This window comes from Mchenga conophoros, linkage group LG5 (assembly GCF_057382185.1).
Source record: "Mchenga conophoros isolate Kocher_MC1m ecotype Shallow Benthic linkage group LG5, M_conophoros_male_GT1.1, whole genome shotgun sequence".
NCBI classification, from domain to species: domain Eukaryota; kingdom Metazoa; phylum Chordata; class Actinopteri; order Cichliformes; family Cichlidae; genus Mchenga; species Mchenga conophoros.
Window position 1 is genome coordinate 21,058,707 of NC_140530.1, and position 24,204 is coordinate 21,082,910.

Here is a 24,204-nt window from a genome sequence, read left to right on the forward strand (position 1 = left end):
AGAACTGCTGCGAGCATCCGGCAGTGACAGGAAGCACCTGTTGTGAAGATAGGAGACAATTGTTCTTTTAAACGGTGTCAAAAGTCGTTGTGGTTTTGATTTGATCTATGTATAAAATGTATCTGTGACGTTGAAGGGGCGTCATTAAATTTAAGCCCTGACGGTATAAATATCTGTTTAATGCTTTGAGTAAGTTGAAGATCAATTGCTGTTTCCTTTGATCTTCCCACATGTGAATTAAAATCTTCGTTTGACTTCACCCGGCCGGACCAGTGTGGTTATTTTTCGATCACCTCTTGTACCCTTCCTCAATTTTTGAATCTTAACACCACTGTCATTGTTGCACTTTTCTATTGCACTATTGTGTCTGCACTATCTTGTGTCTGTATTGTTCTGTTCTGTCTGGTGTTGCACTGCTTTTTTGGAATTTTTGCACACTTGCACATGGTTGAAATTACAATAAAGTGGAAAAAATAGACTGCAGAGTCCTGGCCTGACAAGTTAGGCCAGCACTAACACACGGGATCACTAAGAGTTTTCGCTTAGGCAGCAGTTGTCATTTTCTCCTGGATCACCTGGAGCTTTCTTTAGGTGCCTTCCCCGCTTTGACAAATGTCCATCTGGGATAACCACATTTACGCAGGGCCTTCTTGATATGATGTTCTTCTGCTTTCCTGGCCACTCTTTCTGTGAGAATGGTGTTCGCTCTGTGTTGTAGCATCCTGATGACACCCAGTTTATGCTTCAGTGGATGTTGAGAGTCAAACCTTAAATACTGATCTGTGTGTGTTGGTTTATGGCACACACCCTCTTTAAATGTCCACCATTAATGATGAAAATTCACAGTCTAAGAAGGCTACTTTTCATATCCTCCCTGGGGAATTTGATTTGTTGGTCCACCAAGTTAAAATGATCAGTGAATTTTGGTACGTCCTGAGATTTAATTTTCACTCTGGTGTTATCCACATACCTGAATCAATGACTTGGTGGTATTTCAGGGTAAGATAACAAAGCCCTCTTTTCCACTTCTTCTACGTATAGGTTGGCCAACTGGAGGTATTACAGGTACTGTGTTGCAGTGGTTTGTATCATATCTATCTAATAGACTCCAGTTTGTTCACATAAATGGAGAGTCCTCTTCATATACTAAGGTTAATTATGGTGTCCCAAAGGGTTAGGTCCAATTCTGTTTACATTATACATGCTTCCCTTAGGCCAGGGGTGGGCAATTGCAGGCCTCGAGGGCCGGTGTCCTGCAGGTTTTAGATCTCACCTTGGGTCAACACACCTGAATCACATGATTAGTTCATTACTAGGCCTCTGGAGAACTTCAAGAAATGTTGAGGAGCTAATTTAGCCATTTAAATCAGCTGTGTTGGTTCAACGACACATCTAAAACCTGCAGGGACACCGGCCCTTGAGGCCTGGAGTTGCCCACCCCTGCCTTAGGCAGTATCATCAGAAGGAACTAGCACCCACCCTGGCTAGTTGTAAAAAATGTTTGGAATCATGTATGAATTTCGTTCCACTTCTCACGTGTACACCACTTTGTATTGCTCTTTCATGTGGGATTCCAATAAAATTGATTCATGTTTGTTGCTGTAATGTGATAAAATGTGGAAAGGTTCAAGGGGGCCGAATACTTTTGCAAGCCACTGTATATCAAATGTCTACTTTGACTATTTTCCCACTTTTCTATCTTTCTTGCTTTGAATCTTCTTTGCACTACCTCAGTTTTGTGGGTCCTGAACATTTTTTGACAAGTGCAGATATTTACTATTTCTACTAACACCTGTGCATCTGATGTTTCAGCCTGTACAACATGTGATTAACTTTGGATGTTACAAACCAAAAAGGGGAACAAATTTTCAAAGTTTTATTTCTAATCAAATGTAACCTTTATGAAGTGTTTCACACTTTCAGAAAATGCTGAGCTGATCAATGACCAAAACACATCCACCTAAGGAAAAAATAGTTTGAATTTGAATGTTTAATGTTTAATGTAAAACGCTTTGCTGTTGTGTGACAGTTGGACCATGAAACAGCTTCATAATATCATCAATCTGGAAATTTAAACCAGATTACTGAGTTACCAGTAAGAAAAATGTTGAGACACTGGTAAAAATGCTTGTTTACTGCTTTTTTAATGTCTTGTGTAAAAAAAAAAAAGTGTCATGTTATGGTAAATGTGATGCTACAGCAGCACACATTTGCATCTTTGTCAATCAGATGTAAAACACATCCTCACCAATGTCTAAAGGTTTCAAGGACCATGTACCAGCATCTTCAAATATTACTAACTAACTAACTTATATATATATGTATATATATATATATATATATATATATATATATATATATATATATATAATTTTTTGTTTTTTTTACAAAATGAATGCTAAGAAAGTGCAATGCTTTACAGGTGATGGCTTAAGTATTACTTAAGTCTATCTTACTAATGCTTAATAATGTGTTATTATGAATAAACCTGGAAGTCTCTGTGTACCTGTTAGACAACACTGTTAGCAGACTTTATCTAAATATATCATAGTTAAATTGATTTCCACAAGTGTGTCACACCAGGTTTGACATTTGTCTTATTGTGGCCACATAATGTTTATTTCTGGCTTTCTGGGAATCAAGTTCTCAAACATGACCAGCTGCTATCTCTCTGTTGCCCAGATCCAGATTGGTTAACCTGCACTAACTCAATTGTAGATGTTATGTGTGCTTGAGTAGGAGCAAAAGTCAAGGAGAAGTAAATATAAACCTTCTATTCCATCGGTTGCAGTGATTGTGAGCTGCTGATAAGATGCATGAGCTGTGGGTCCTGGTGAGACATCAGAAAGAGTACTGGCACTGCAGCGTGTTATGGATCATGAAGACATGATTGCACCTGAGTGACACAGTACCCAGTTTTATGACTGTTCAGGCTGGTGAAGATTCAAAGCTAAATGGTAAGAAGAACGGCGGAAGGATTGCAGTGTTTGTGAATGAAAGGTGGTGCTATCCCCGACATGCTACCATGAAGGGCTGTCTCTGCTCTCCAGAGACTGAGCCTTTAGCTGTAGGTATGCTTCCATATTATTTATCACAAGAATTCTCCTCTGCCATACCATTATCAGCTCATGGGGTCGTGGCATGTGACATCACACATTTGACTGTAGTTGACCTATAGCATACAAGACTTTCATCATCTTCAATGTGTTTTTAACCATATTAATGTGGAATCCACTCTGACAAATTCTAAGTTGTATGTAAACTGTAAAACATGGGACAGTAAAATCCTGGATTTTCTGTATGCAAACACTGAGGATTTATAAAATACTGGGGAGTCTACCATTTAAGCTTATAAATTGTATTTTTAATTATTATGTATGTCCTAAATCTATATTTTCAACTCAACAGCAGCTTCTGCGTTGACATTAGTGTTACAATGCAGTCATGTTCAGTATAACTTGCTTTGTACAAACATTAATTTATTTCCTCTGAATCAGATTATTTTCTTCCTGTTTCCATTTTGCTGCTTATCAGTATCTGTAGTAGTGAACTCATTAAATGCAAATTATAAATAATTAATTAAAAAAGGAAAGTAGTGTTTAACAAAGGTAAAAACAAGGGCAAAACATTTTCTCCCTAGAATTTAATTTAAAAGTTCCTCCACAAAATGTTTTAATATTGTCACGGTCGATAGCAGGGACTCAAGCACAGAGCAGCTTGACGTTTCCAAACACAGTTTATTTACAACACCAGTGCTGAATATATACAGTGAGGGGGGAAATCCAGGGTTCCAAAGGTCCAAGGGGAAGCTCTCTCACACTCGTTCTCGTCTTCACGCCCAAACTCACACACGTTCGCACAGCAGGAAGGTCACAGGTCCGGGGAGGAAAACTATCACACAGGAGAGGGAAATTACTCACAAGTCACAAGACACTTAACCACAGCTTCACGGGAGCTGAGAGGATCACTAACGTGTCTTGCGCAATCATCCAGCGATGAGAGGATCTGCGTCCCAGCCTCAAATAGTGGACAGGTAAAGACAGCTAATCGCGAACAGGTGTGTGGGCCAAGGGCGGGAGCCTGCAGTGAGCTCTGCCCAGGCAGAGAGGAGAGAGAGGGAGAGAAAGAATACAAAACACATGTAGCTTTGCGGCGGCTGGGCAGACATGGGGGACCATGACAAATATTTTGTGTATATTTTGGGGGGTTCCTGTTTTGTTTTCTCCATTTTTTGTTTAAAAAAATGGTACAAACTGGATAAAATATACATGTGAGTCAGCTTTCAATTTTGTTCATTTAGCTTTAAAGGAGACCTTTTATACCCATTTTCAGGTCAGTTTTTTTCATTATTGGAGGTTATTCATAACAGACCTTGGTTAAACCCCTCAGTTCAGCCACAGCCTTTTTAAATTTTCCTTTAAGACAAACTTTTTTCTGATTGGTTGAACATCAAAATGACGACATTTTTATTTTTACAGCAGTTAGGAGGAGCTGCTCTGCTCACAGTCAAAGCTTTCTTACTTTATAAGTCATCCTGATTGTCAACGGTTTGTCATGTTGGTCGCCTTATATGTTGAAGGCTTTGCTTTGGATTGCTAAATAAAAACATGGCATAGACATTCAAGGGTCATGATAATGTTAGTTTTGCTGGAGTCTTTAAATTAATTCTGTCTGACACATGTATATTCCAAACCGGATGCTAATCTCACAGATCCCTTTTTACTGAATGGTGAACAAAAACAAATAGATAAATAAATATCAGCTACGTCAAAGAATTATAAGTTGCAAAGCTTCAGTTTCTCACAGGTGTAGGAGTGTTTAGCTTATTTTAGAGTTTAGAAATGTGTTATCATAGAATGTAGAACTATTGTAGAGACATTGATACTGCCCTTAAAGTAATAAAGGCCTCACTGTGTCGTGAACTTAGGAGTAGATTGTAGGAGACCTCTCCCCCACTGAGTGGAAATTCCCCAGAGGATGTTTTAGGGTGGGGGTCTCAAGATTTGTAACTGTGGTCTAGAAGTGAGAGGGGTTTTATGACCTTTAGGGAGTTACCTACATCCACAGTGTTTTAACTGTCACGCACACACATCCACACGCACACTCACTCATGTGCACTCACACATACACACAGGTATGCGTACACAGTCACACACGAGCACTCACATAGACACGTGGGAACGCACATGTAGGCATTCATGTGCTCGTGCACATAGACACAGACACAGAGTTTGCAGCACACCGTAGGGGGTTTTATGATGGGGTCGCTTCTATAAAGTTGGCTGTAACTAACAAAGGAGTGAAGATTTTGGAGAGGGACACCGGCCTCGTCTTCCCTTCTAGAAGTGCATGCTTAAATGAAGATGAATAAAGATGAATAAAGGTTTTATATAATGACTACTGAGTTCCGGTGCCATCTCTGGAAGTTTCGACGAATAAAAGAACCGGGGTAAAACTGATTTTGCAACACAGGATATAAACTCTAGTCTCGGTTAGTGTTCTGTGTTTGACCCACTAATGCACCACATCCTCATCCTGTTGGGGCTCATATGACTCTGTAAAGTCATGAAGGGAAACTTCTCTGTGAGGACATGAAGTGAAATTTTAAATGAGAACTGAGACAAGTATTTCAAAACATGGACATAATATGACTTTAAGGAATGAAGTGAGGCATGACAGACTTTATTATTGTAGTGCCGTTAACATGCAACATTTTCAGTGCAATATGTGATCACTAAATGAATACCCAAACAAAAATGACAACCAGAAGAGACATTGCTATCTGATTACTGTCAGCATATTACTTTCATTTTAAATGAAAACGCACCAGAGCTTTGCTGAGGTTCACAGAGCTGTGAGAGCTGCAGTTCTGACTGAAGACTTCATGCCTGAGTCTAACATGAGTGTCACAATACAAAAATGTAATGATTATATCACACTGATTGAAAAAACGTATTCATAATATGCCTAAAAGAGTACATCATAATGGTGAAACAGCAAAATGCTTATTTATAGTATTTTTAAAGGTTTATTCTCATGTTTCTATAGTAAATAAACTACAGTCAGCACATGAGGTGGAAGATTTCAATAACCATGTACCAGCATCTTAAAAGTTCATTAATAATTTGTTGTCCTGTCATTCTAGTGAATAAGCACCTCTAAGAAAGAAAAAAAAAAGCAGCACAAATGACCAACAAACACTTTAACTATTCTGTACCAACACTGTAGCTGGCTGTATACACTCTAGTTATATTGGTGAAGGTTTTGAAAAGTGTATCATAGCAGGTCTGTGTGACGTGTGTCTTACTGTGGCCAGCTTGTGTGACACTGTGAACACTGTGGTTTTCTGAAAGCAACTTCTCCTAATGACATTTAATGTAAAAAAGAGTCAGAGCAGTCATTCAGACTGTTGTAGTCTGTTCTGCACATTCACATTGTTCTTTTAATCATGGCTGATCTCCTGCTGCTAGTCGTTCTCATGTGTAAGTTACACTTCTTATCAGGTTCATTCTATTAGGTGTTCATGTTAGCATGTTTCTCTTGTTTGCGTCAGATGTCTAACACTAGTTTAAATTTTTCATCTTTTTATTGTTGAATTAATTTTGTATTTTCTTCCTTCCTTCTTCAGATTCTTTTCAGGCAATTAAAGCACAAGGTCAGTCTCAGGTTCATGTTGTTATCGCTGTATGGGATGTTTACTTTGTTTTTTGTCTCTGGAGCTTCTCTACAGTTACTCAGCTTTGCTCATCATGAATATTTTTTGTGTAACTACATGCACCATTTATATTATATTTCAATATGTTTCAGTCAACTATGTTTAAGACTTACTGAATCTATTAAAATCTCAATGCTTACTCTACCATTACATATACAATATGGGTCTAAATCTATTTGATTAATCTAACATACAGTCTAAGGAGCTTGGAAGGAAAGCATCTGGGCTTCTTACATTTCTTTAAGTCTTTTAAGTCCTTCATCTTTAAGTTTTCAAGAAACTCAAAGAAGTTAAAAGACTTAAAGAAACTTAAAGAAGATCAGACACTTTCCTTCCTTAAACTATGATGGGGTGGCTGTAGCTCAGGAGGTAGAGCAGGTCATCTGCTGATTGGAAGGTTGGTGCAGGCTTCTCGAGTCTGCATGCCAAATATCTCTGGGCACGACATGAACGCCAAGTTCATTGGAGTATGAATGTTTGTAAATGTTAGTTAGAAAGCCCTTAAAAGCATAGAAGAAAGTGAATGTGTTGTATAAAGCGCTTTGAGTGCTCCAGGAGAGTAGAGAGCAGCTATATAAGAATCAGTCTCTTTACGATGACCTGGATGACTGAGAACCTTCACAATCTAACATACACTTTAATTTTTCAGATCTTCGTCCACCTAAACTGACAGTGAGCCCGCTGATGATCACAGAGACAGACTCAGTCACACTGAACTGTCAGAATCCTCTTCCTGTCTCTGAGTGTTATTTCATCATTTCAGGATATAAAATTGATAAAACAGCTTCTTGTCTGTGGACTCTGACAGGATCTGAATTTCTGTCATTGACACATGAAAGTTCACCTGTTACAATTGAAGTGACCTGTTATTACCTTTTAGCATATAAATCTCCAATGAGTTTAATGTCAGCAATCACCATACAACGTGAGTAAACACTGCTGTCTACAGAGAAAAACAGAAATCTGCTCTCAACTTGGGGGTTGTGTGAGGTGTGAGCAAAATCTTCATGTGAATCAGACTTGATTATTTAAAATAGTAAAACTCCCAGAGCAGTTTTTATTATCAGTTTTTATTGTCAAGTAAATTAAAGATTTGTTTATTTTACTTGAGAAATGTTGATTGTTTTTAGCTCCTCGGCCTGAACTGACAGTGAATCCACGGACGCTCATAGAAACAGACTCAGTCACAGTGAACTGTCAGACTCCATCATCTGTTTCTGTGACTCAGTGTTTTTTGTACTTTGTGAGAGGAAAAAAATCTACGTCCATCTCCTGTCAGCAGAGACTTAATGGAACTGAGCTCCTCTCTATGGCAGAGCAGAGCTCGTCTGGTGAGGTTGAAGTGACATGTTTTTACATGACAGAGCGTAAAGGAAGACAATACCAGTCTCCTCACAGCAACACATCTTCAATCCACATTCAAAGTAAGTGATTAAACTGTCTATATTATACCTCAGTATATGATGGACATAAGTTCTTCAGTTTTTCAAACAAGGAAGCTAAAATTATGTTAATAAAGCTTTATTTCATTTAGAATTAACTAATCTTAGGAGGGATGTATAAATTCATTCATAAATAAACTGTCAATTGGTTGAATTGATTTAAGTCTAAATGCATTTAGGACCAAATTTCCAGTGTAATTACTGCAGTAATGTATTAATATGTGAATGTTAAACTACAATATTAGTACAAAACAACAAAGGTGTTCTTAACTTGTGGGTATGTGAGAAAAACTTATCATGTGCAACAGACATGATAATTTAAAAAAAAAAAAAAACAACCCTCAGAACAATTTCTATTGTTAGATTTTATTTTCAAATATATGAAACATCTGTAATTTAACAAATGTTTGTTTTTAGCTACTCGACCTGAACTGACAGTGAATCCACGGATGATCATAGAAACAGACTCGGTCGCACTGAATTGTCAGGCTCCATCATCTTTTTCTGCAACTCAGTGTTTTTTGTACTTTACGAGAAGAAGAAACTCTACACCCATCTCCTGTCTGCAGATATTAAGAGGAACTGAGCTCCTCTCTTTGATACAGCAGAGTTCACCTGCTGAGGTTGAAGTGACATGTTTTTACATGTCACAACATAAAGGAGAACAATACCAGTCTCCTCACAGCAACATATATTTCATCAGTATACAAAGTAAGTAATCATACTGTGCTGGTCTATATTATACCTCAGTATAGGATGTGCATAAGCCTTCAGTTTTTTCAAACCAAAGAAGACACATAAACAGATGTTTCTAAGTCTTTAATTACCTTTAAATGTTACAGGTATTAGGAGGACATACATAATTTCATTCTTAAAAAAATGTGTATTTGTTGAATTGATTTAAGTCTCCTCCTTGAATCGCTACCTTATCGTGGTGGAGGGGTTTGTGTGTCCCAGGGATCCCAGGGGCTATGTTGTCTGGGGGCTTTTGCCCCCTGGTAGGGTCTCCCATGGCAAACTGGTCCTGGGTGAGGGACCAGACAAAGAGCGATTCAGAAGACCCCCATGAAAAGAATATCGAGGGAACAGTTTACCCTGCCCGGGATAGGGTTACCGGGGCCCCGCCCTGGAGCCAGGCCCGGGGAGGGTGCCCGAGGGCGAGCGTCTGGTGGCCGGGCCTTAGTCCATGGGGCCCGGCCGGGCACAGCCCGAAGAGGAGACATGGGCCCATCCTCCCGCAGGCCCACCACCCGCAGGAGGCGCCATAGGGGTCGGGTGCATTGTGAGCCGGGTGGCGGCCAGGAGCGGAGGCCCTGGCGGACCGACCCCCGGCTGCCAAGACTGGCAATAGGGACATGGAATGTCACCTCTCTGGTGGGGAAGGAGCCTGAGTTGGTGCGTGAGGTTGAGAGGTACCGGCTAGATATAGTTGGGCTCACCTCTACGCATTGTCTGGGCTCTGGAACCAGTCTCCTGGAGAGGGGCTGGACTCTGTCTCAGTCTGGAGTTGCCCCTGGTGAGAGGCGGCGGGCTGGGGTGGGTATTCTTATATCCCCTCGGCTTGCTGCCGGTACGTTGGGGTTTTTCCCGGTGGACGAGAGGGTTTGTTCCCTGCGCCTTAGGGTCGGGGAACGGGTCCTGACTGTCATCTGCGCTTATGCGCCGAGTGGCAGTTCGGAGTACCCAGCCTTCTTAGAGTCCCTGGGGGGGGTGCTGGAAGGTGCTCCACCTGGAGACTCTGTTGTCCTGCTGGGAGACTTCAATGCTCACGTGGGTAACGACAGCGAGACCTGGAGGGGCGTGATTGGGAGGAACGGCCTCCCTGATCTGAACCCGAGCGGTGCTTTGTTATTGGACTTCTGTGCTAATCACAGTTTGGCCATAACGAACACCCTGTTCGAACATAAGAGTGTCCATAAGTGCACGTGGCACCAGGATGCTCTAGGCCGTAGGTCGATGATCGATTTTGTAATCGTATCACCAGACCTGCGACCATATGTTCTGGACACTCGGGTAAAGAGAGGGGCTGAGCTGTCAACTGATCACCACCTGGTGGTGAGTTGGATCAGGTGGCGGGGGAGGACGCTGGACAGACCTGGTGCACCTAAACGCGTAGTGAGGGTGTGCTGGGAACGTCTAGCAGAGGCCCCAGTCCGCGAGATCTTCAACGCACACCTCCGGCAGAGCTTCAACAGCATTCCGAGGGAGACTGGGGACATTGAGTCCGAATGGACCATGTTCAGCGTCTCCATTGCCGAAGCTGCTGCATTGAGCTGCGGCCGCAAGGTGGTTGGTGCCTGCCGTGGTGGTAATCCCCGAACCAAATGGTGGACACCAGAGGTGAAGGGAGCCACCAGGCTGAAGAAGGAGGCCTATCGGGCTTGGTTAGCCTGTGGGACTCCGGAGGCAGCCGACAGGTATCGACAGGCCAAGCGGAATGCGGCTCGGGCAGTGGCTGAAGCAAAAACTCGGGTGTGGGAGGAGTTCGGAGAGGCCATGGAAAAAGACTTTCGGACTGCCTCGAAGAGATTCTGGCAAACCGTCAGGCGTCTCAGGAGGGGAAAGCGGTGCTCTACCTGCACTGTGTATAGTGCTGGCGGAGCGCTGTTGACGTCGACTGAGAAAATTGTCGGGCGGTGGAAGGAATACTTCGAGGACCTCCTTAATCCCACTGACACGTCTTCCGGGGAGGAAGCAGAGTCTGGGGATGAGGGGTGTGACCCACCGATTTCCGGGGGCGAGGTCACTGAGGCAGTTAAACAACTCCTTGGTGGCAGAGCCCCTGGTGTCGATGAGGTCCGCCCCGAGTTCCTGAAGGCTCTGGACGTTGTAGGGCTGTCTTGGTTGACACGTCTCTGCAATGTTGCGTGGAGATCAGGGGCAGTACCTGTGGACTGGCAGACCGGGGTGGTGGTCCCCATCTTTAAGAAGGGGGACCGGAGGGTGTGTTCCAACTACAGGGGGATCACACTCCTCAGCCTCCCCGGGAAAGTCTATGCCAGGGTGCTGGAGAGGAGGGTTCGTCCGCTAGTCGAACCTCGGATACAGGAGGAACAATGCGGTTTTCGTCCTGGTCGCGGAACACTGGACCAGCTCTTTGTCCTCTCGAGGATACTTGAGGGTGCATGGGAGTTTGCCCAACCAGTCTACATGTGTTTTGTGGACCTGGAGAAGGCATTCGACCGTGTCCCTCGGGGCGTCCTGTGGGAGGTGTTGCGCGAGTATGGGGTGTCTGGCCCATTGCTACGGGCCATTCAATCCCTATACAACCGTTGCAAGAGCTTGGTTCGCATTGCCGGCAATAAGTCGGACTCGTTCCCGGTGGGTGATGGGCTCCGCCAAGGCTGCCCTTTGTCTCCGGTTCTGTTCATAATTTTTATGGACAGGATTTCTAGGCGCAGCCAAGTGGCGGAGGGCTTTCGCTTTGGTGGCCTCAGAATCTCATCTCTGATTTTTGCGGATGATGTGGTTCTGTTGGCTTCATCGGGTGAGGGCCTCCAGCTCGCACTGGAGCGGTTCGCAGCCGAGTGTAACGCAGCGGGAATGAGGATCAGCACCTCCAAATCTGAGGCCATGGTTCTCAGCCGGAAAAGGGTGGAGTGCCCACTCCGGGTCGGGGATGAGTTCCTGCCCCAAGTGGAGGAGTTCAAGTATCTCGGGGTCTTGTTCGCGAGTGATGGGAGAAGGGAGCTGGAGATCGACAGACGGATTGGGGCTGCGGCTGCAGTAATGCGGACGCTGCACCGGTCAGTCGTGGTGAAGAGGGAGCTGAGTGTAAAAGCGAAGCTCTCAATTTACCGGTCGATCTACGTCCCTACCCTCACCTATGGCCACGAGCTGTGGGTAGTGACCGAAAGAACGAGATCGCGGATACAAGCGGCGGAAATGAGCTTCCTCCGAAGGGTGGCTGGCCTCTCCCTTAGAGATAGGGTGAGAAGTTCGGCCATCCGGGAGGGGCTTAGAGTGGAGCAGCTGCTGCTCCACATCGAAAGGAGCCAGCTGAGGTGGTTCGGGCATCTGGCAAGGATGCCCCCTGGGCGCCTCCTGGGCGAGGTGTTCCAGGCATGTCCCACCGGGAGGAGGCCCCGGGGCAGACCCAGGACACGCTGGAGAGATTATATCTCTCGGCTGGCCTGGGAACGCCTTGGTATTCCCCCGGACAAGCTGGAGGAGGTGGCTGGGGAGAGGGAGGTCTGGACCTCTTTGCTTAGGCTGCTACCCCCGCGACCCGACCTCGGATAAGCGGATGAAGATGGATGGATGGATGGATGGATTTAAGTCCATCCAGGAAGCAGAATACTCAGTAATGACAGATGTATTTGCATTTGTATACTGCATTCAGTATCATGCACTGATATCAGATTACAGCAAAACAATATTCTTTTGAATTTATGAGTTAAATGTTAAGTGTAAAACATTGACACTTTGCAGTTGCGTGTCAGTATTGCAGTAGTGGAAGGAAAATGCCTTCTGAGGTGAATCCACAAGAAACTCAAATAATGAAACAATCACAACACCATCTTCTGTTATTGCAGCTGAAAAAAACACTTTGACCTCTGCTCCTCCTACTTCTATAAACTTCACAAGTGACACAGTCACGAGGGACACAACTATTGGTAAGAGTATTACAAGTTAATAAAAATGCGTAGGTCAATTGCTGTGGAGTGTTTTGACATTTGGTGATATTTGTTCATTTCAGTAGACTTAACTTCTACAAAGCTCAGCACTAAAAGGACTACTTCTTCTGTCACTACACCAAGGATATCTTCAGGTAAATGAAATTTCCTTAAACTGTATTATTAGTCATACTAAAAGCATCTTGCTTTTGAATTTCAGTATTTATTTCCTATATGACATTCAGGATACTTTGCTTAACAAAAATGGGAAGTGAGACTGAGTCTTGCCTGTGGGCTGTGTTTTTTCTAGTACCTTTTAAACTTCTACCTGTAATTGCAACTGGTTTTGGTGTAGTCGTGGGCGTCATCTCACTGGGAATGGCTCTAGTGTGTGTGAAAAAAAGAAGTGGTAAGGACAGTAACAATTCCTTATTTCATGTAAAGCATCAAACCTTTCTATATGCATGTTTATATGCTTTCCCACAATTTTCAAAAGTGTTTATTCTGCAGAAAATGTTCCCCAACAATTTTATATGGATGAGGATTAGTGCTGCAAATGTTTAACACTGAGCTCATTGTAAATCCTTTCTATGTTTAATCTAAAGTAGAGTTGGATGTCTCGAGACCGGTCTCGAGACCACTTTTACGTGGTCTTGGTCTCGGTCTTGGTCTCGCTGTTTCGGTCTTGCGTTCTCAAATCGACATAGTGTTCGGGAGATTTGGAGTCAACCATCAGCGGAGCGGGGGGGTGGCTTACTGGGCTTAAGCCCGGGTCATTTTTTCAGAAGCATGGGGTCTTTTGGAGTGTAATTTGTTAGTTAGATGCCTGACTGACAACTGTATAAAACAAAAACAACACACGAAGCACAGAGCGCACCGTCGTAAATTCCCCCTAATTTTGGTATGATCCGAGCTCAGGCAGTAGGCGACTGAGCACAGCACCCATGCGAGTTTGCTGCAGACAGAGGAGAGCTTAAGTTTGACCAGGTACCAAAGCAAGTCATTTGTACTGTACAAATAATGTAAATATGACGGTGTATCACAAAAGATTGATATCAAACTGATCACTTGGTTGCGTTACTTGCTCTTCGATTGAATCAACAAATGGATAAATAAAAAGCCGAACAACAATGCTTTGGTAGAATTAAAAAAATAAGTGTAGTGCAGGTCTATGATGATTTTTAGTGCTGCTATCATCTAGTTCTGATTCTGGTTCTGTCTTGGTTAAATCATAAGTAGTCCTGATTTTGAACTGTTGTTGTCCTGTTTTAATTCCGGATCAGTTCTGGGTCTGGTTGAATTGTGGTTTAGTCCCTGTGTCTTGATACAGCCCCGACTTTGTTCTGCCTTGCTGCTTAATTAAAAAAAAACTAGTTTAAGGTGTCCTGCATATGTGATATTTATTTTTTTCCTATATGAAGTCATTCTTTTTTTTTAACAAAACTCAAAACAGAGCCTAATAATCTTTCAGTCATTTCTACCCTCACTTAATTTCCTTTCGCTGCTCAGCTCTCACACAGTGGCTCAGCTATGCAGTTTAAAGACTTTTTTTTGTCTCAGTCTTGGGCTCGTCTCGACTTGGTCTTGTCTTGGTCTCAATACCCTCTGGTCTTGGTCTTGTCTTGGTCTCGGATTAGGCGGTCTTGACTACAAGTCTAATCTAAAGTGATACATTGATTCTTTAAAATTATGTTTGTCGAGTTTGTTCAGTAATTACAAAAAAACCCAGTGTTTAATAAGGTTAGAAAATACGCCTAAATTACAAATTTATGTATATTTAAAAAAAAAAATCAGAGCTGAATTAAAACGCACAAGAGCTTTGTTCAGAGTCAGCGTTAGCTTGTCCTGCACACAAAACAACCAGTTGCAAACTGCAGGCCTCTCAGCTTAACAAGCTCCAGTTAACACACCCATGAGAATGTCTATGCCCATATAGATTTCAGTGGGTCCAGTTTCAAGTAGAATTCTGCTTCCAGAGTCAACAGGCAGCTGCTGTCACGAAATGCAGTGTTTTTTCTCATACCTGTTTGCGTCCATCCAAACAGGTATTAGATAAAAACACTGCCATTTTGTGGCTTCATGAAAAGCTAATGACAGATGTTTGACGAAAGCAGAGATATCACTTTACTTTCATATTTATTAACTAACAATCACATGACAATTAATGCTTATCTTTTTGCCCTGATGTAACATCACTGTCACATCAACTATGTGTTGTAGCCAATGTTGTTGTTGGGGCTTTTTCTCTTGTGGTAGTTTTTTATGAGTTTTGCCTTTTGTTGTAGGTGATTTTTCAAGCACAAGAAAAACTGACAGAGGAGGATGGGTACTTTTCTTTTTCTTTTACATTTTGTTAGGTTTTTGTTTGTTTTTTTAATAAATTTCCCTGTATCTAATAATAATTCACGTTTTTAATTGCTAGTCATTCTTACTTCTTCTTTTCTCAATTTCCTCTCTTTTTATCAAATAAGATGTCTCCAGATGATACTGAAGCCTTCAATATGACCAATTTAGTCCCTGGTGATGACCCACCTAAAGGTGAGCTGCTGTATTTCCTCTGTTTCCTGCTGAGGGAAACAGAGGGCTTAAATAGAATAGAATAATCCTTTAATTGTCCCACAAGGGGACATTTGCTTCTAAATACACCAGTTGTTCCCAAAGTTTTCTACCTCATAAAATATATGGCTCTTAAAGTACCACCCTCATGACTAACATTAAAGTACAGTAGTATAGGCCTATTTAACACCATATATAGTTTACACAAGACAATTTTACTTCTTACATGAATGTTATTTATTTTAACTGTCATAAACAGGATGTGACAAGTAATAATAATAACAACTGTACTGCATTAAAACATTTAAAGCAGATGGGATATACGGTCTTTGATTGATAACTTATGAACCCTGCTTCCAGGTCCAACCTACTCTACGTTTATTAAGGCTGTTTTGTTTTTAATATGTTTTAATGCTTTGTATCTTGTTCTATTTACCGTATTTTCTGCACTATAAGGCGCACTTAAAATCTTTTAATTTTCTAAAAAAATCAACAGTGCGCCTTATAATCCTGTGCGCCTTATGTATGAATTCTGGTTGTACTTACTGACCACAGACCGATTGTATGCGCTCAAAAATCTGTCAAAAAATGTTTTAGTACTACTTTGGTAAGCTACAAAGCTGCACCATTTGATGGCTTGTCGGAGCATTACGGCTACCGTAGTCCAGAGCCTCACGGAGTAATCTGGATCCAAAACTGTTCATTTCAGGTCCCAAAGTCAAACAAACACTGAGAGTTAAAAACTGTCTGAATTCTTTCATCTGTGATAAAATGATCAGAGTTTCTGCTTTACCAGAAGTAACAATTAAGTTTAATGTCCAGGCATCCATGAAAACAGAATTTATTAAATTTAACAGAGTTAGAAGTTAGCAGGAAGTTAGCCTAAATGTGATATGCCATGTTCTGACAGAGAGATTTCTGAAAAAATTAAAAAGGTACAGCTCTGCTATCACTTTCAACATAAATGAAGACAGAAAACTAAACATCAGTGTAACTCCGAAATGACAACACAGGCACGGCTTCTTCAAGACGGGCGCTTCGCTGCATTTATTGAACGCCGTGAAAACTACAAACATAAAACACAAAGGCTTTAAGCGCTTCAGTCTATCTAAAGTAACACTTGTGCTTTAACAACAAAAATTACCTCGTGGCCGCCTGCCACTTCGGAGGTCCTGGAAGAATAGCTTTACAGTCTTGTGCATAGGGATGGGTATCGAAAACTGGTTCTTGTTGAGAACTGGTTCCCACTGTTTCAATTCCTTGGAATCGTTTGCCATTTTTGAAAACGATTCCCTTATCGATTCCAGTCGCCCCGAATGACGTCACCACGTTGCGGAGCGTCATTTACCTGGCAGGAAACATGGCGGCTCAGACGCTAGAAAGTTTGGTTATACTTTACAAGAACGGATGACAACAGGGCAACTTGCAATACTTGCAAAGTAGATACTTCATTTAAGGGAGGAAACACTACGAATATGCAAAAGCATTTGCTCACAAAACACGCGATGACCTTAAATGAATGTCGTGTTTTTAATTCCGCTCCGGACTCGTGAATCTCAATCCAGCAGCAGTGGTAACGTTTGCACGTCCTCTCCCGTTAATGCGGCAGGTAAATAATCAACTAACAGTGCATATTATGTTAGCGCGATCTGCCTTATCTGCCATTACTGTGCGTTTAGGTGACCATGATGAGAGAGACAGAGTCTGGCTGGCGCTCGCTGGCAGTTCTCGCTGCAGTCTACCGGTAGCGTCTCCTTTCAAGCCAGGATAGACTAATGTTACCGAGCAGTGACTAAGTTTGTGGTCAAAGGCTTGCACCCATTTGCCAAAGCAGATGCCCTCGATTTTTGGTAAGTGAATGTGTTTAATTGTAGGCAGGGACATTACTGGATATTCTTGTGTAATTGCTACAGAATAATTTATGTTATACTTTGTTATTGCTACAGAAGAATATTTATTTTATTATTTTACATTTACAATTTTTTTCCCCCGGGGTCCCTGTGACACCACATTGAAGAGCCATAGGCTGGATCTCTTAAGATCTCACTGCTGGGTTTGTAAGGCCATGTTACTCCTAAATTTCTATCTTGTTCAAAGAGAAAATATAAAACAAAGTTCTAAGCTAATCGACCTTAGTGTTCTCCTTTTTTAAAAAGAATCGATAAGAGAATCGATAAAGAATCGAATCGTTAAACAGAATCGAAAATGGAATCGGAATCGTGAAAATCTTATCAATACCCATCCCTACTTGTGCATTCTAAATTAAAACATAAAATAATTAGAACACCATACATTACAAATTTTCACAATATTACAATACAGTTATGGCAAATGACAAATACCTTGTACAGCTGGTAGACTAACCCGGCCTTTGCATATATACTATCACGCCCAAACCTCGCGATAATAGCGGTGTAACAAAACTTGTTCTTTGTGACAAGATAAACACACCCTTACAATATTGACCACAGAAACGTACAAGCAAGAACATTTTAACTGCTGGAACCATCTATTAAACTTCTTTATACACAAGCCATTTCTGTGACACTTACAATCAGTGACTTTTGTAGGGTAACTGAAGTTGGGCTAGCTGGTATATAATGATGTGCTACATGATATCTAGCGACACAGCTATGTTAGCATAACATAACCACAGTTATGTTGGTGAAATTAGTGAAAACATGTCACTTCCAGCCAATTTTAAATCAAAATTTCAAAGAAAGACTGGTCTGGACCAGGTAATGTGTTTAGCAAAGGTTACCATAGCAATGTAGGTGGTAAAAAGAGATCCACTTTTGTGACACTAAAATCTCCGAGTTTAGATTCAAATGACCTTGCTCAGTCAATAACCTTGCTTCATAGAACACTCCTCAGACCTTTTCCTATTTCATACACATTACATTTTCATGTATAGACATACAAAGTGAAAGAAAAGTAACTCTGGATCTGTCTTCTGGTTCTGTTGCAGGGTCTGATCATCTAAACAGAAAAGAGTCTCGAACTGAGAATGTAAGTGAAACAAGTGCATCCTCAGTATTGAACTGACTACAGAGATTACTATTTACAACAGAGAAGATACAGATGCAAAAACCTTTTTGCTCTATTTTATTTCTAGTCTTCTGTATACCACTTGTACTCCACCATCCCTGAGGAGCCAGATGAAACACCTACAACGAAAACAGAACTGGCGTATAGCACTCTACAGCCACACTGAAGCATATGAAAAAATACTGAACTGGAAAAAAAACAAAACAAAAGATAAGACTATATGGCTATTACACACTCAAGCCGTATAGACAAGGCAGGAGATGTTTTTCTTTTTTTATGTAGGAATCTCACCCGGATAACTTTTCTACTTCAGCTTTCAAATTGTATTAAAGACAACAATTTTCAAAAGATTAACATACATTTTTTTATTTTGGTGTCAGCCCATAGCTTTGTATTAACAGTGCAATGTGTGTTATTCAAGCAGCATTTGTGTTTTTCTAACCTTTTTTCCCCAAGATTTATTTTTGTTTTTATTTTAATAACAAAAGCTGTTACAGAATACTCATGGCACAAAGTAAATATCTACAACTCATTACAATATAATAAGTTATTGTCACTGCAGAAACAAAAGTGTATATTTTTGTATCCATGCCATTCAAGGATGATTTCAAGCATCAGAAAACCAAACACAAAAAATAATCACAATATTGGTAATTACAACAAAAAAGAACAGGTAGGATTGGAGTAAGACAGTAAGTGAGGCAAAAAATATATATAAATAAAAAACAAATAAATCAGCAAAATCAAAAATTAGAAAACTCATTATGTGGACTTTCCCACCCACCCTCCAGCCTTGTATTGTTCCTAATTTCCTTTCATTTATATATTTATACAGTTTAGTATCACTTGTTTATATCAACTCTTGTGTACAGGAATCAACACACTTCATGGTACAGCTACATCGTTGAGTTAAGCCAGAAAAGCCTAGTAGGGGATTAATTTAAGGCAGACCTGGGAGGTTTTGTATCACCACTATAGTCTGTCAGGTCCAGAAAAAGTAGTGTTGCTAAGAATGGGCTCTAGATTTAAAAGAAGGAAAACCAATAAAGGAATTAAGCTGATCTTAACTGATTAACCATTAATTTGGGCATTCTAAGAACTAAAATCACTAAAATCAGTGAGAACTCTAATCTTTTGACTAAGTTATTAGTTTAATGAGTCTCATAAAATACACTATTGATTTGAAACCAGTTAATGATAATTAAAATCACAGTTGAACCTCAATAGCCAGTGATGTTGAACAATTTTGCATAGCAAAGATTGGCAGCATTCATTCCTATACAACATTAAGAATGAAGAATGTTATGACTGCCATCGTAATCTTGAATGCAAATCTAAGTGTGCAGGTGCCTTTCTGTCATTGGTGGATGTAGACCAGTGGATTTATCCTCGGCGCACCCTAACTAGTGGACCCTTTTGTTACTTGCTCGTTGCTGTTGCTTTATACTAGAGTATGTAGGGGTAGATTGCCTTTTTGTTTCTTTATAGTTTTCTCCAGTTTTTCTTACTTAGGGAGGTAAGTTTTTGTCTTTTGGTTTAATTCTGTTCAGTAGGTAAGTTTGTTCAATCCTGAAGTAGTCTCCCTTTTTTTTTTTTGGCATTAGGTCCACCCTGAGTTGTAATCACCCATATGGAAAAGAAATAGTAAAAACTTATATGTGATTACTCATGAAAGTGGCCACTTTCTCATTACTTTCATACATTGTTTTAGTAAGTATCCAAAACATACAAGTTTCATTATATAATTTTTCAAGAGATCTTATATCTGTTTTCACTCTTATATGCTTTTCATACAAGTTTCACACAAGACAGATACAAACTTTATAAGATTTATATATATCTTTTCCATATGGGCAGTTCTTCTTTTTGTGTTAAATAACCTCAGGAATCATTCTATTGTAAATAAATCATTATCAAATGCTATCAGTTGTGTGGCGTGCTGCTTGGGGTCTGACGAGGATGGATTTCCTGTGTGTTATGTTCTGGCCACCCCTAGATGTGTTGTAACAAGAATATATGAGTATGTGAGAGAATTTCTTCACTATGTGTGACCATGTATAATAATGTATGTGCTAGGTTAATAGCCCAAGTTGTTAGTTGGCATACAAGACCTTGCATATGTCTAGTATAGACCAATTAAACTAAAATTCAGGAGCAGACCCATTACAAATATCACCATTAAATGAATTAAACAACTTGAGTTCTCCTAAAAGTCCATGTTCTTAGCCGTGTGTTGTGAAAAGCTATATTTTGCCCAGGTGGTTTACGAGTACGTGTTTCAGCCATTGGTCAGGGCACAGCTTCATGAATACAAAAACTGCCTTGGTGTAAGAAGGAAATAAGTTCTATAGTGACCATGAGAAATGCACCCAGTCCACCAGATACGCATGCAGCATCTGCATGCAGATATTGGAGGGAAGATAATGTATGTATAGTAAAGAAGTTTCTAGTGAATGGGGAAGGTACAGTATGAAGTACACTGGAGGGTGCTTCAATAACACAAACAATTAAGCGACTCTAGGTGGCTAATATGCATTTACATGTAAACATGTTAGTCTTTTTTTTTTTAAACACTTTCTTGTGATTATTTTCATTTTGGCTTGAAATAAAACACCTCCCTCTGCTGGTGCTGCAGCTTACTGAAACTTCTGCATGTGTGTCCATTTAAAACTCCACATACAGTGGGGCAAAAAAGTATTTAGTCAGCCACCGATTCTGCAAGTTCCCCCACTTAAAATGATGACAGAGGTCAGTAATTTGCACCAGAGGTACACTTCAAGTGTGAGAGACAGAATGTGAAAAAAAAATCCATGAATCCACATGGTAGGATTTGTAAATAATTTATTTGTAAATTAGGGTGGAAAATAAGTATTTGGTCACCTCAAACAAGGAAAATCTCTGGCTCTCACAGACCTGTAACGTCTTCTGTAAGAAGCTTTTCTGTCCCCCACTCGTTACCTGTATGAATGGCACCTGTTTGAACTCATCATCTGTATAAAAGACACCTGTCCACAGCCTCAAACAGTCAGACTCCAAACTCCGCCATGGCCAAGACCAAAGAGCTTTCGAAGGACACCAGGAAAAGTATTGTAGACCTGCACCAGACTGGGAAGAGTGAATCTACAATAGGCAAGCAGCTTGGTGTGAAGAAATCAACTGTGGGAGCAATCATCAGAAAATGGAAGACATACAAGACCACTGATAATCTCCCTCGATCTGGGGCTCTACGCAAGATCTCATCCCGTGGGGTCAAAATGATCATGAGAACGGTGAGCAAAGATCCCAGAACCACACGGGGGGACCTGGTGAATGACCTGCAGAGAGCTGGGACCAAAGTAACAAAGGTCACCATCAGTAACACACTACAACGGCAGGGAATCAAATCCCGCAGTGCCAGACGTGTTCCGCTGCTGAAGCCAGTGCATGTCCAGGCCCGTCTGAAGTTTGCCAGAGAGCACATGGATGATACAGCAGAGGATTGGGAGAATGCCATGTGGTCAGATGAAACCAAAGTAGAACTTTTTGGTATAAACTCAACTCGTCGTGTTTGGAGGAAGAAGAATACTGAGTTGCATCCCAAGAACACCATACCTACTGTGAAGCATGGGGGTGGAAACATCATGCTATGGGGCTGTTTTTCTGCCAAGGGGACAGGACGACTGATCCGTGTTAAGGACAGAATGAATGGGGCCATGTATCGTGAGATTTTGAGCCAAAACCTCCTTCCATCAGTGAGAACTCTGAAGATGAAACGAGGCTGGGTCTTCCAACATGACAATGATCCAAAACACACCGCCCGGGCAACAAAGGAGTGGCTCCGTAAGAAGCATTTGAAAGTCCTGGAGTGGCCTAGCCAGTCTCCAGACCTCAACCCCATAGAAAATCTGTGGCGGGAGTTGAAAGTCAGTGTTGCTCGGCGACAGCCCCAAAACATCACTGCTCTCGAGAAGATCTGCATGGAGGAATGGGCCAAAATACCAGCTACTGTGTGTGCAAACCTGCTAAAGACCTATAGTAAACGTTTGACCTCTGTTATTGCCAACAAAGGTTATGTTACAAAGTATTGAGTTGTATTTTTGTTATTGACCAAATACTTATTTTCCACCCTGATTTATGAATAAATTCTTTACAAATCCTACCATGTGGATTCATGGATTTTTTTTTTTCACATTCTGTCTCTCACAGTTGAAGTGTACCTCTGGTGCAAATTACTGACCTCTGTCATCATTTTAGGTGGGGGAACTTGCACAATCGGTGGCTGACTAAATACTTTTTTGCCCCACTGTACATGTAATGAATAAAATGATACTTCTTCCAATAAAAAAAGATTATTGTTAAAAGACAGAACCAGCCAGGCAAGGTAAAAACTAGTTTAGTCTCTGGCTTCAAACAGCTTCTCCTGTGCTCTGTCCCCTTGCTTCCTGTGTATCCACACACAGTTCTCATCCTTTCTGTCTCCAAATTGTTATTCAAAAATTGTGATTATTAATTGGCAAGACTAAGGAAAATGGCGATGAGGTTAATTTCTTTCTCAGTTGCAGATTTTATTTAACAAGATCGAGCAAATACTCAAAATAATAAAGTAAGTCCACTAATAAGATAACATAAAGTTCAGGCATATAGCTTACAATTAGGGATGCGCGTGACTAGTTGACTAGATGATTGATCGTTGTTGTTGTCACTGGTTGGAGATTGCTTCATTATCTTGTTATTCTTTTATTGCAACATGCATCACTCATAATGCACAGCACAACACAACACACTTTTCAGTCTTGATTTAGTATTTTTCAGATGTTAGGACATGTTTTGTTCCTCTGGACACAGATACACAAAAGCACACGTGCACGTTCACACACACACACACACACACACACACACACACACACACACACACACACGCACAAACAAAACAAATTTTAAATTAGGGAGTTTTTTTCTTAAATATTGCTGGCTTTAAAACAAGAACAATCACAATAAAACCATTTTAAAATCCACATTGTATTTCTGGTAATTTTTGTGATGTCCATCCATCCATCTATTTGCTTCCGCTTATCCTGGAGCCTTTCCCAGCTGTCTTAGGGAAAGAGGCGGGGTACACCCTGGACAGGTGGCCAGTCTGTCACAGAGCTAGCACATAGACACAGACAACCATTCGTGCTCACATTCACAACTATGAGCAATTTAGAGTTTCCAGTTAACCTATCCCCACTAAGCACATGCCTTTGGACTGCACAAATCTATTTTATTCATGTTCTCTAAAAGCATACCATGAATAAAAAGTTGGATTTGTTTGCTTGAACAGATACATAGGCAGTAGATTATGAAATCTTTCTTTAAAAAATTAACACCTCACATAAAACCTAAACATATGCAGACCACACAAGTGGGAGAACAACTCTGCATAGCTAGCCTCTATTTCTATACTTTGCATTTATACTAAAATGATTTTGTCATCATGTACGTTAGTGAACTTCTGTGGGTTTCTAGGAGAGTTGTTAAGCTACCGAGCGGATTCATTCTTTTTAAGGTTGAGCTTTTCTCTTGAGCTTTTTTCTTTTTGAAGTGAGGAAATAAAATCCTAACAGCACCCCTCTTTTGGTGTCAGAAAGCTACTGTTGTGGTTTTTAAAAAAAAATGTGTTTCTATCTAAGTTTCTAATAAAACTTTATAGGGGTGTAGAGTGGGGTCATTTTAAAAATCCATTAAAATTTGGCTTACACCCACCAAGATCTTCATGGTCACCTTAATGATTTATTGGTCAAAAACTGACAGAAGGCTTAGAAATTATAACTTAGAAATTATGATTCAAACATGTGCTGTGTGTATG

General features: G+C 40.9%; 1 protein-coding gene across 1 annotated transcript in view; it reads left to right on the top strand.

Moving 5' to 3' along the window:
* Window positions 1–6,417: 6,417 nt before the first annotated feature.
* Window positions 6,418–24,204, top strand: part of LOC146574464 (uncharacterized) — a 51,634-nt gene continuing 33,847 nt past the window's right edge. The window contains exons 1-8 of the mRNA XM_085274117.1: window positions 6,418–6,482; window positions 6,629–6,655; window positions 7,365–7,640; window positions 7,846–8,139; window positions 8,575–8,868; window positions 12,693–12,773; window positions 12,857–12,928; window positions 13,084–13,182. Coding sequence (XP_085130243.1) covers window positions 6,449–6,482; window positions 6,629–6,655; window positions 7,365–7,640; window positions 7,846–8,139; window positions 8,575–8,868; window positions 12,693–12,773; window positions 12,857–12,928; window positions 13,084–13,182 — 1,177 coding nt within the window. The 5' untranslated portion in view covers window positions 6,418–6,448. The remainder of the gene's footprint in view (window positions 6,483–6,628; window positions 6,656–7,364; window positions 7,641–7,845; window positions 8,140–8,574; window positions 8,869–12,692; window positions 12,774–12,856; window positions 12,929–13,083; window positions 13,183–24,204) is intronic.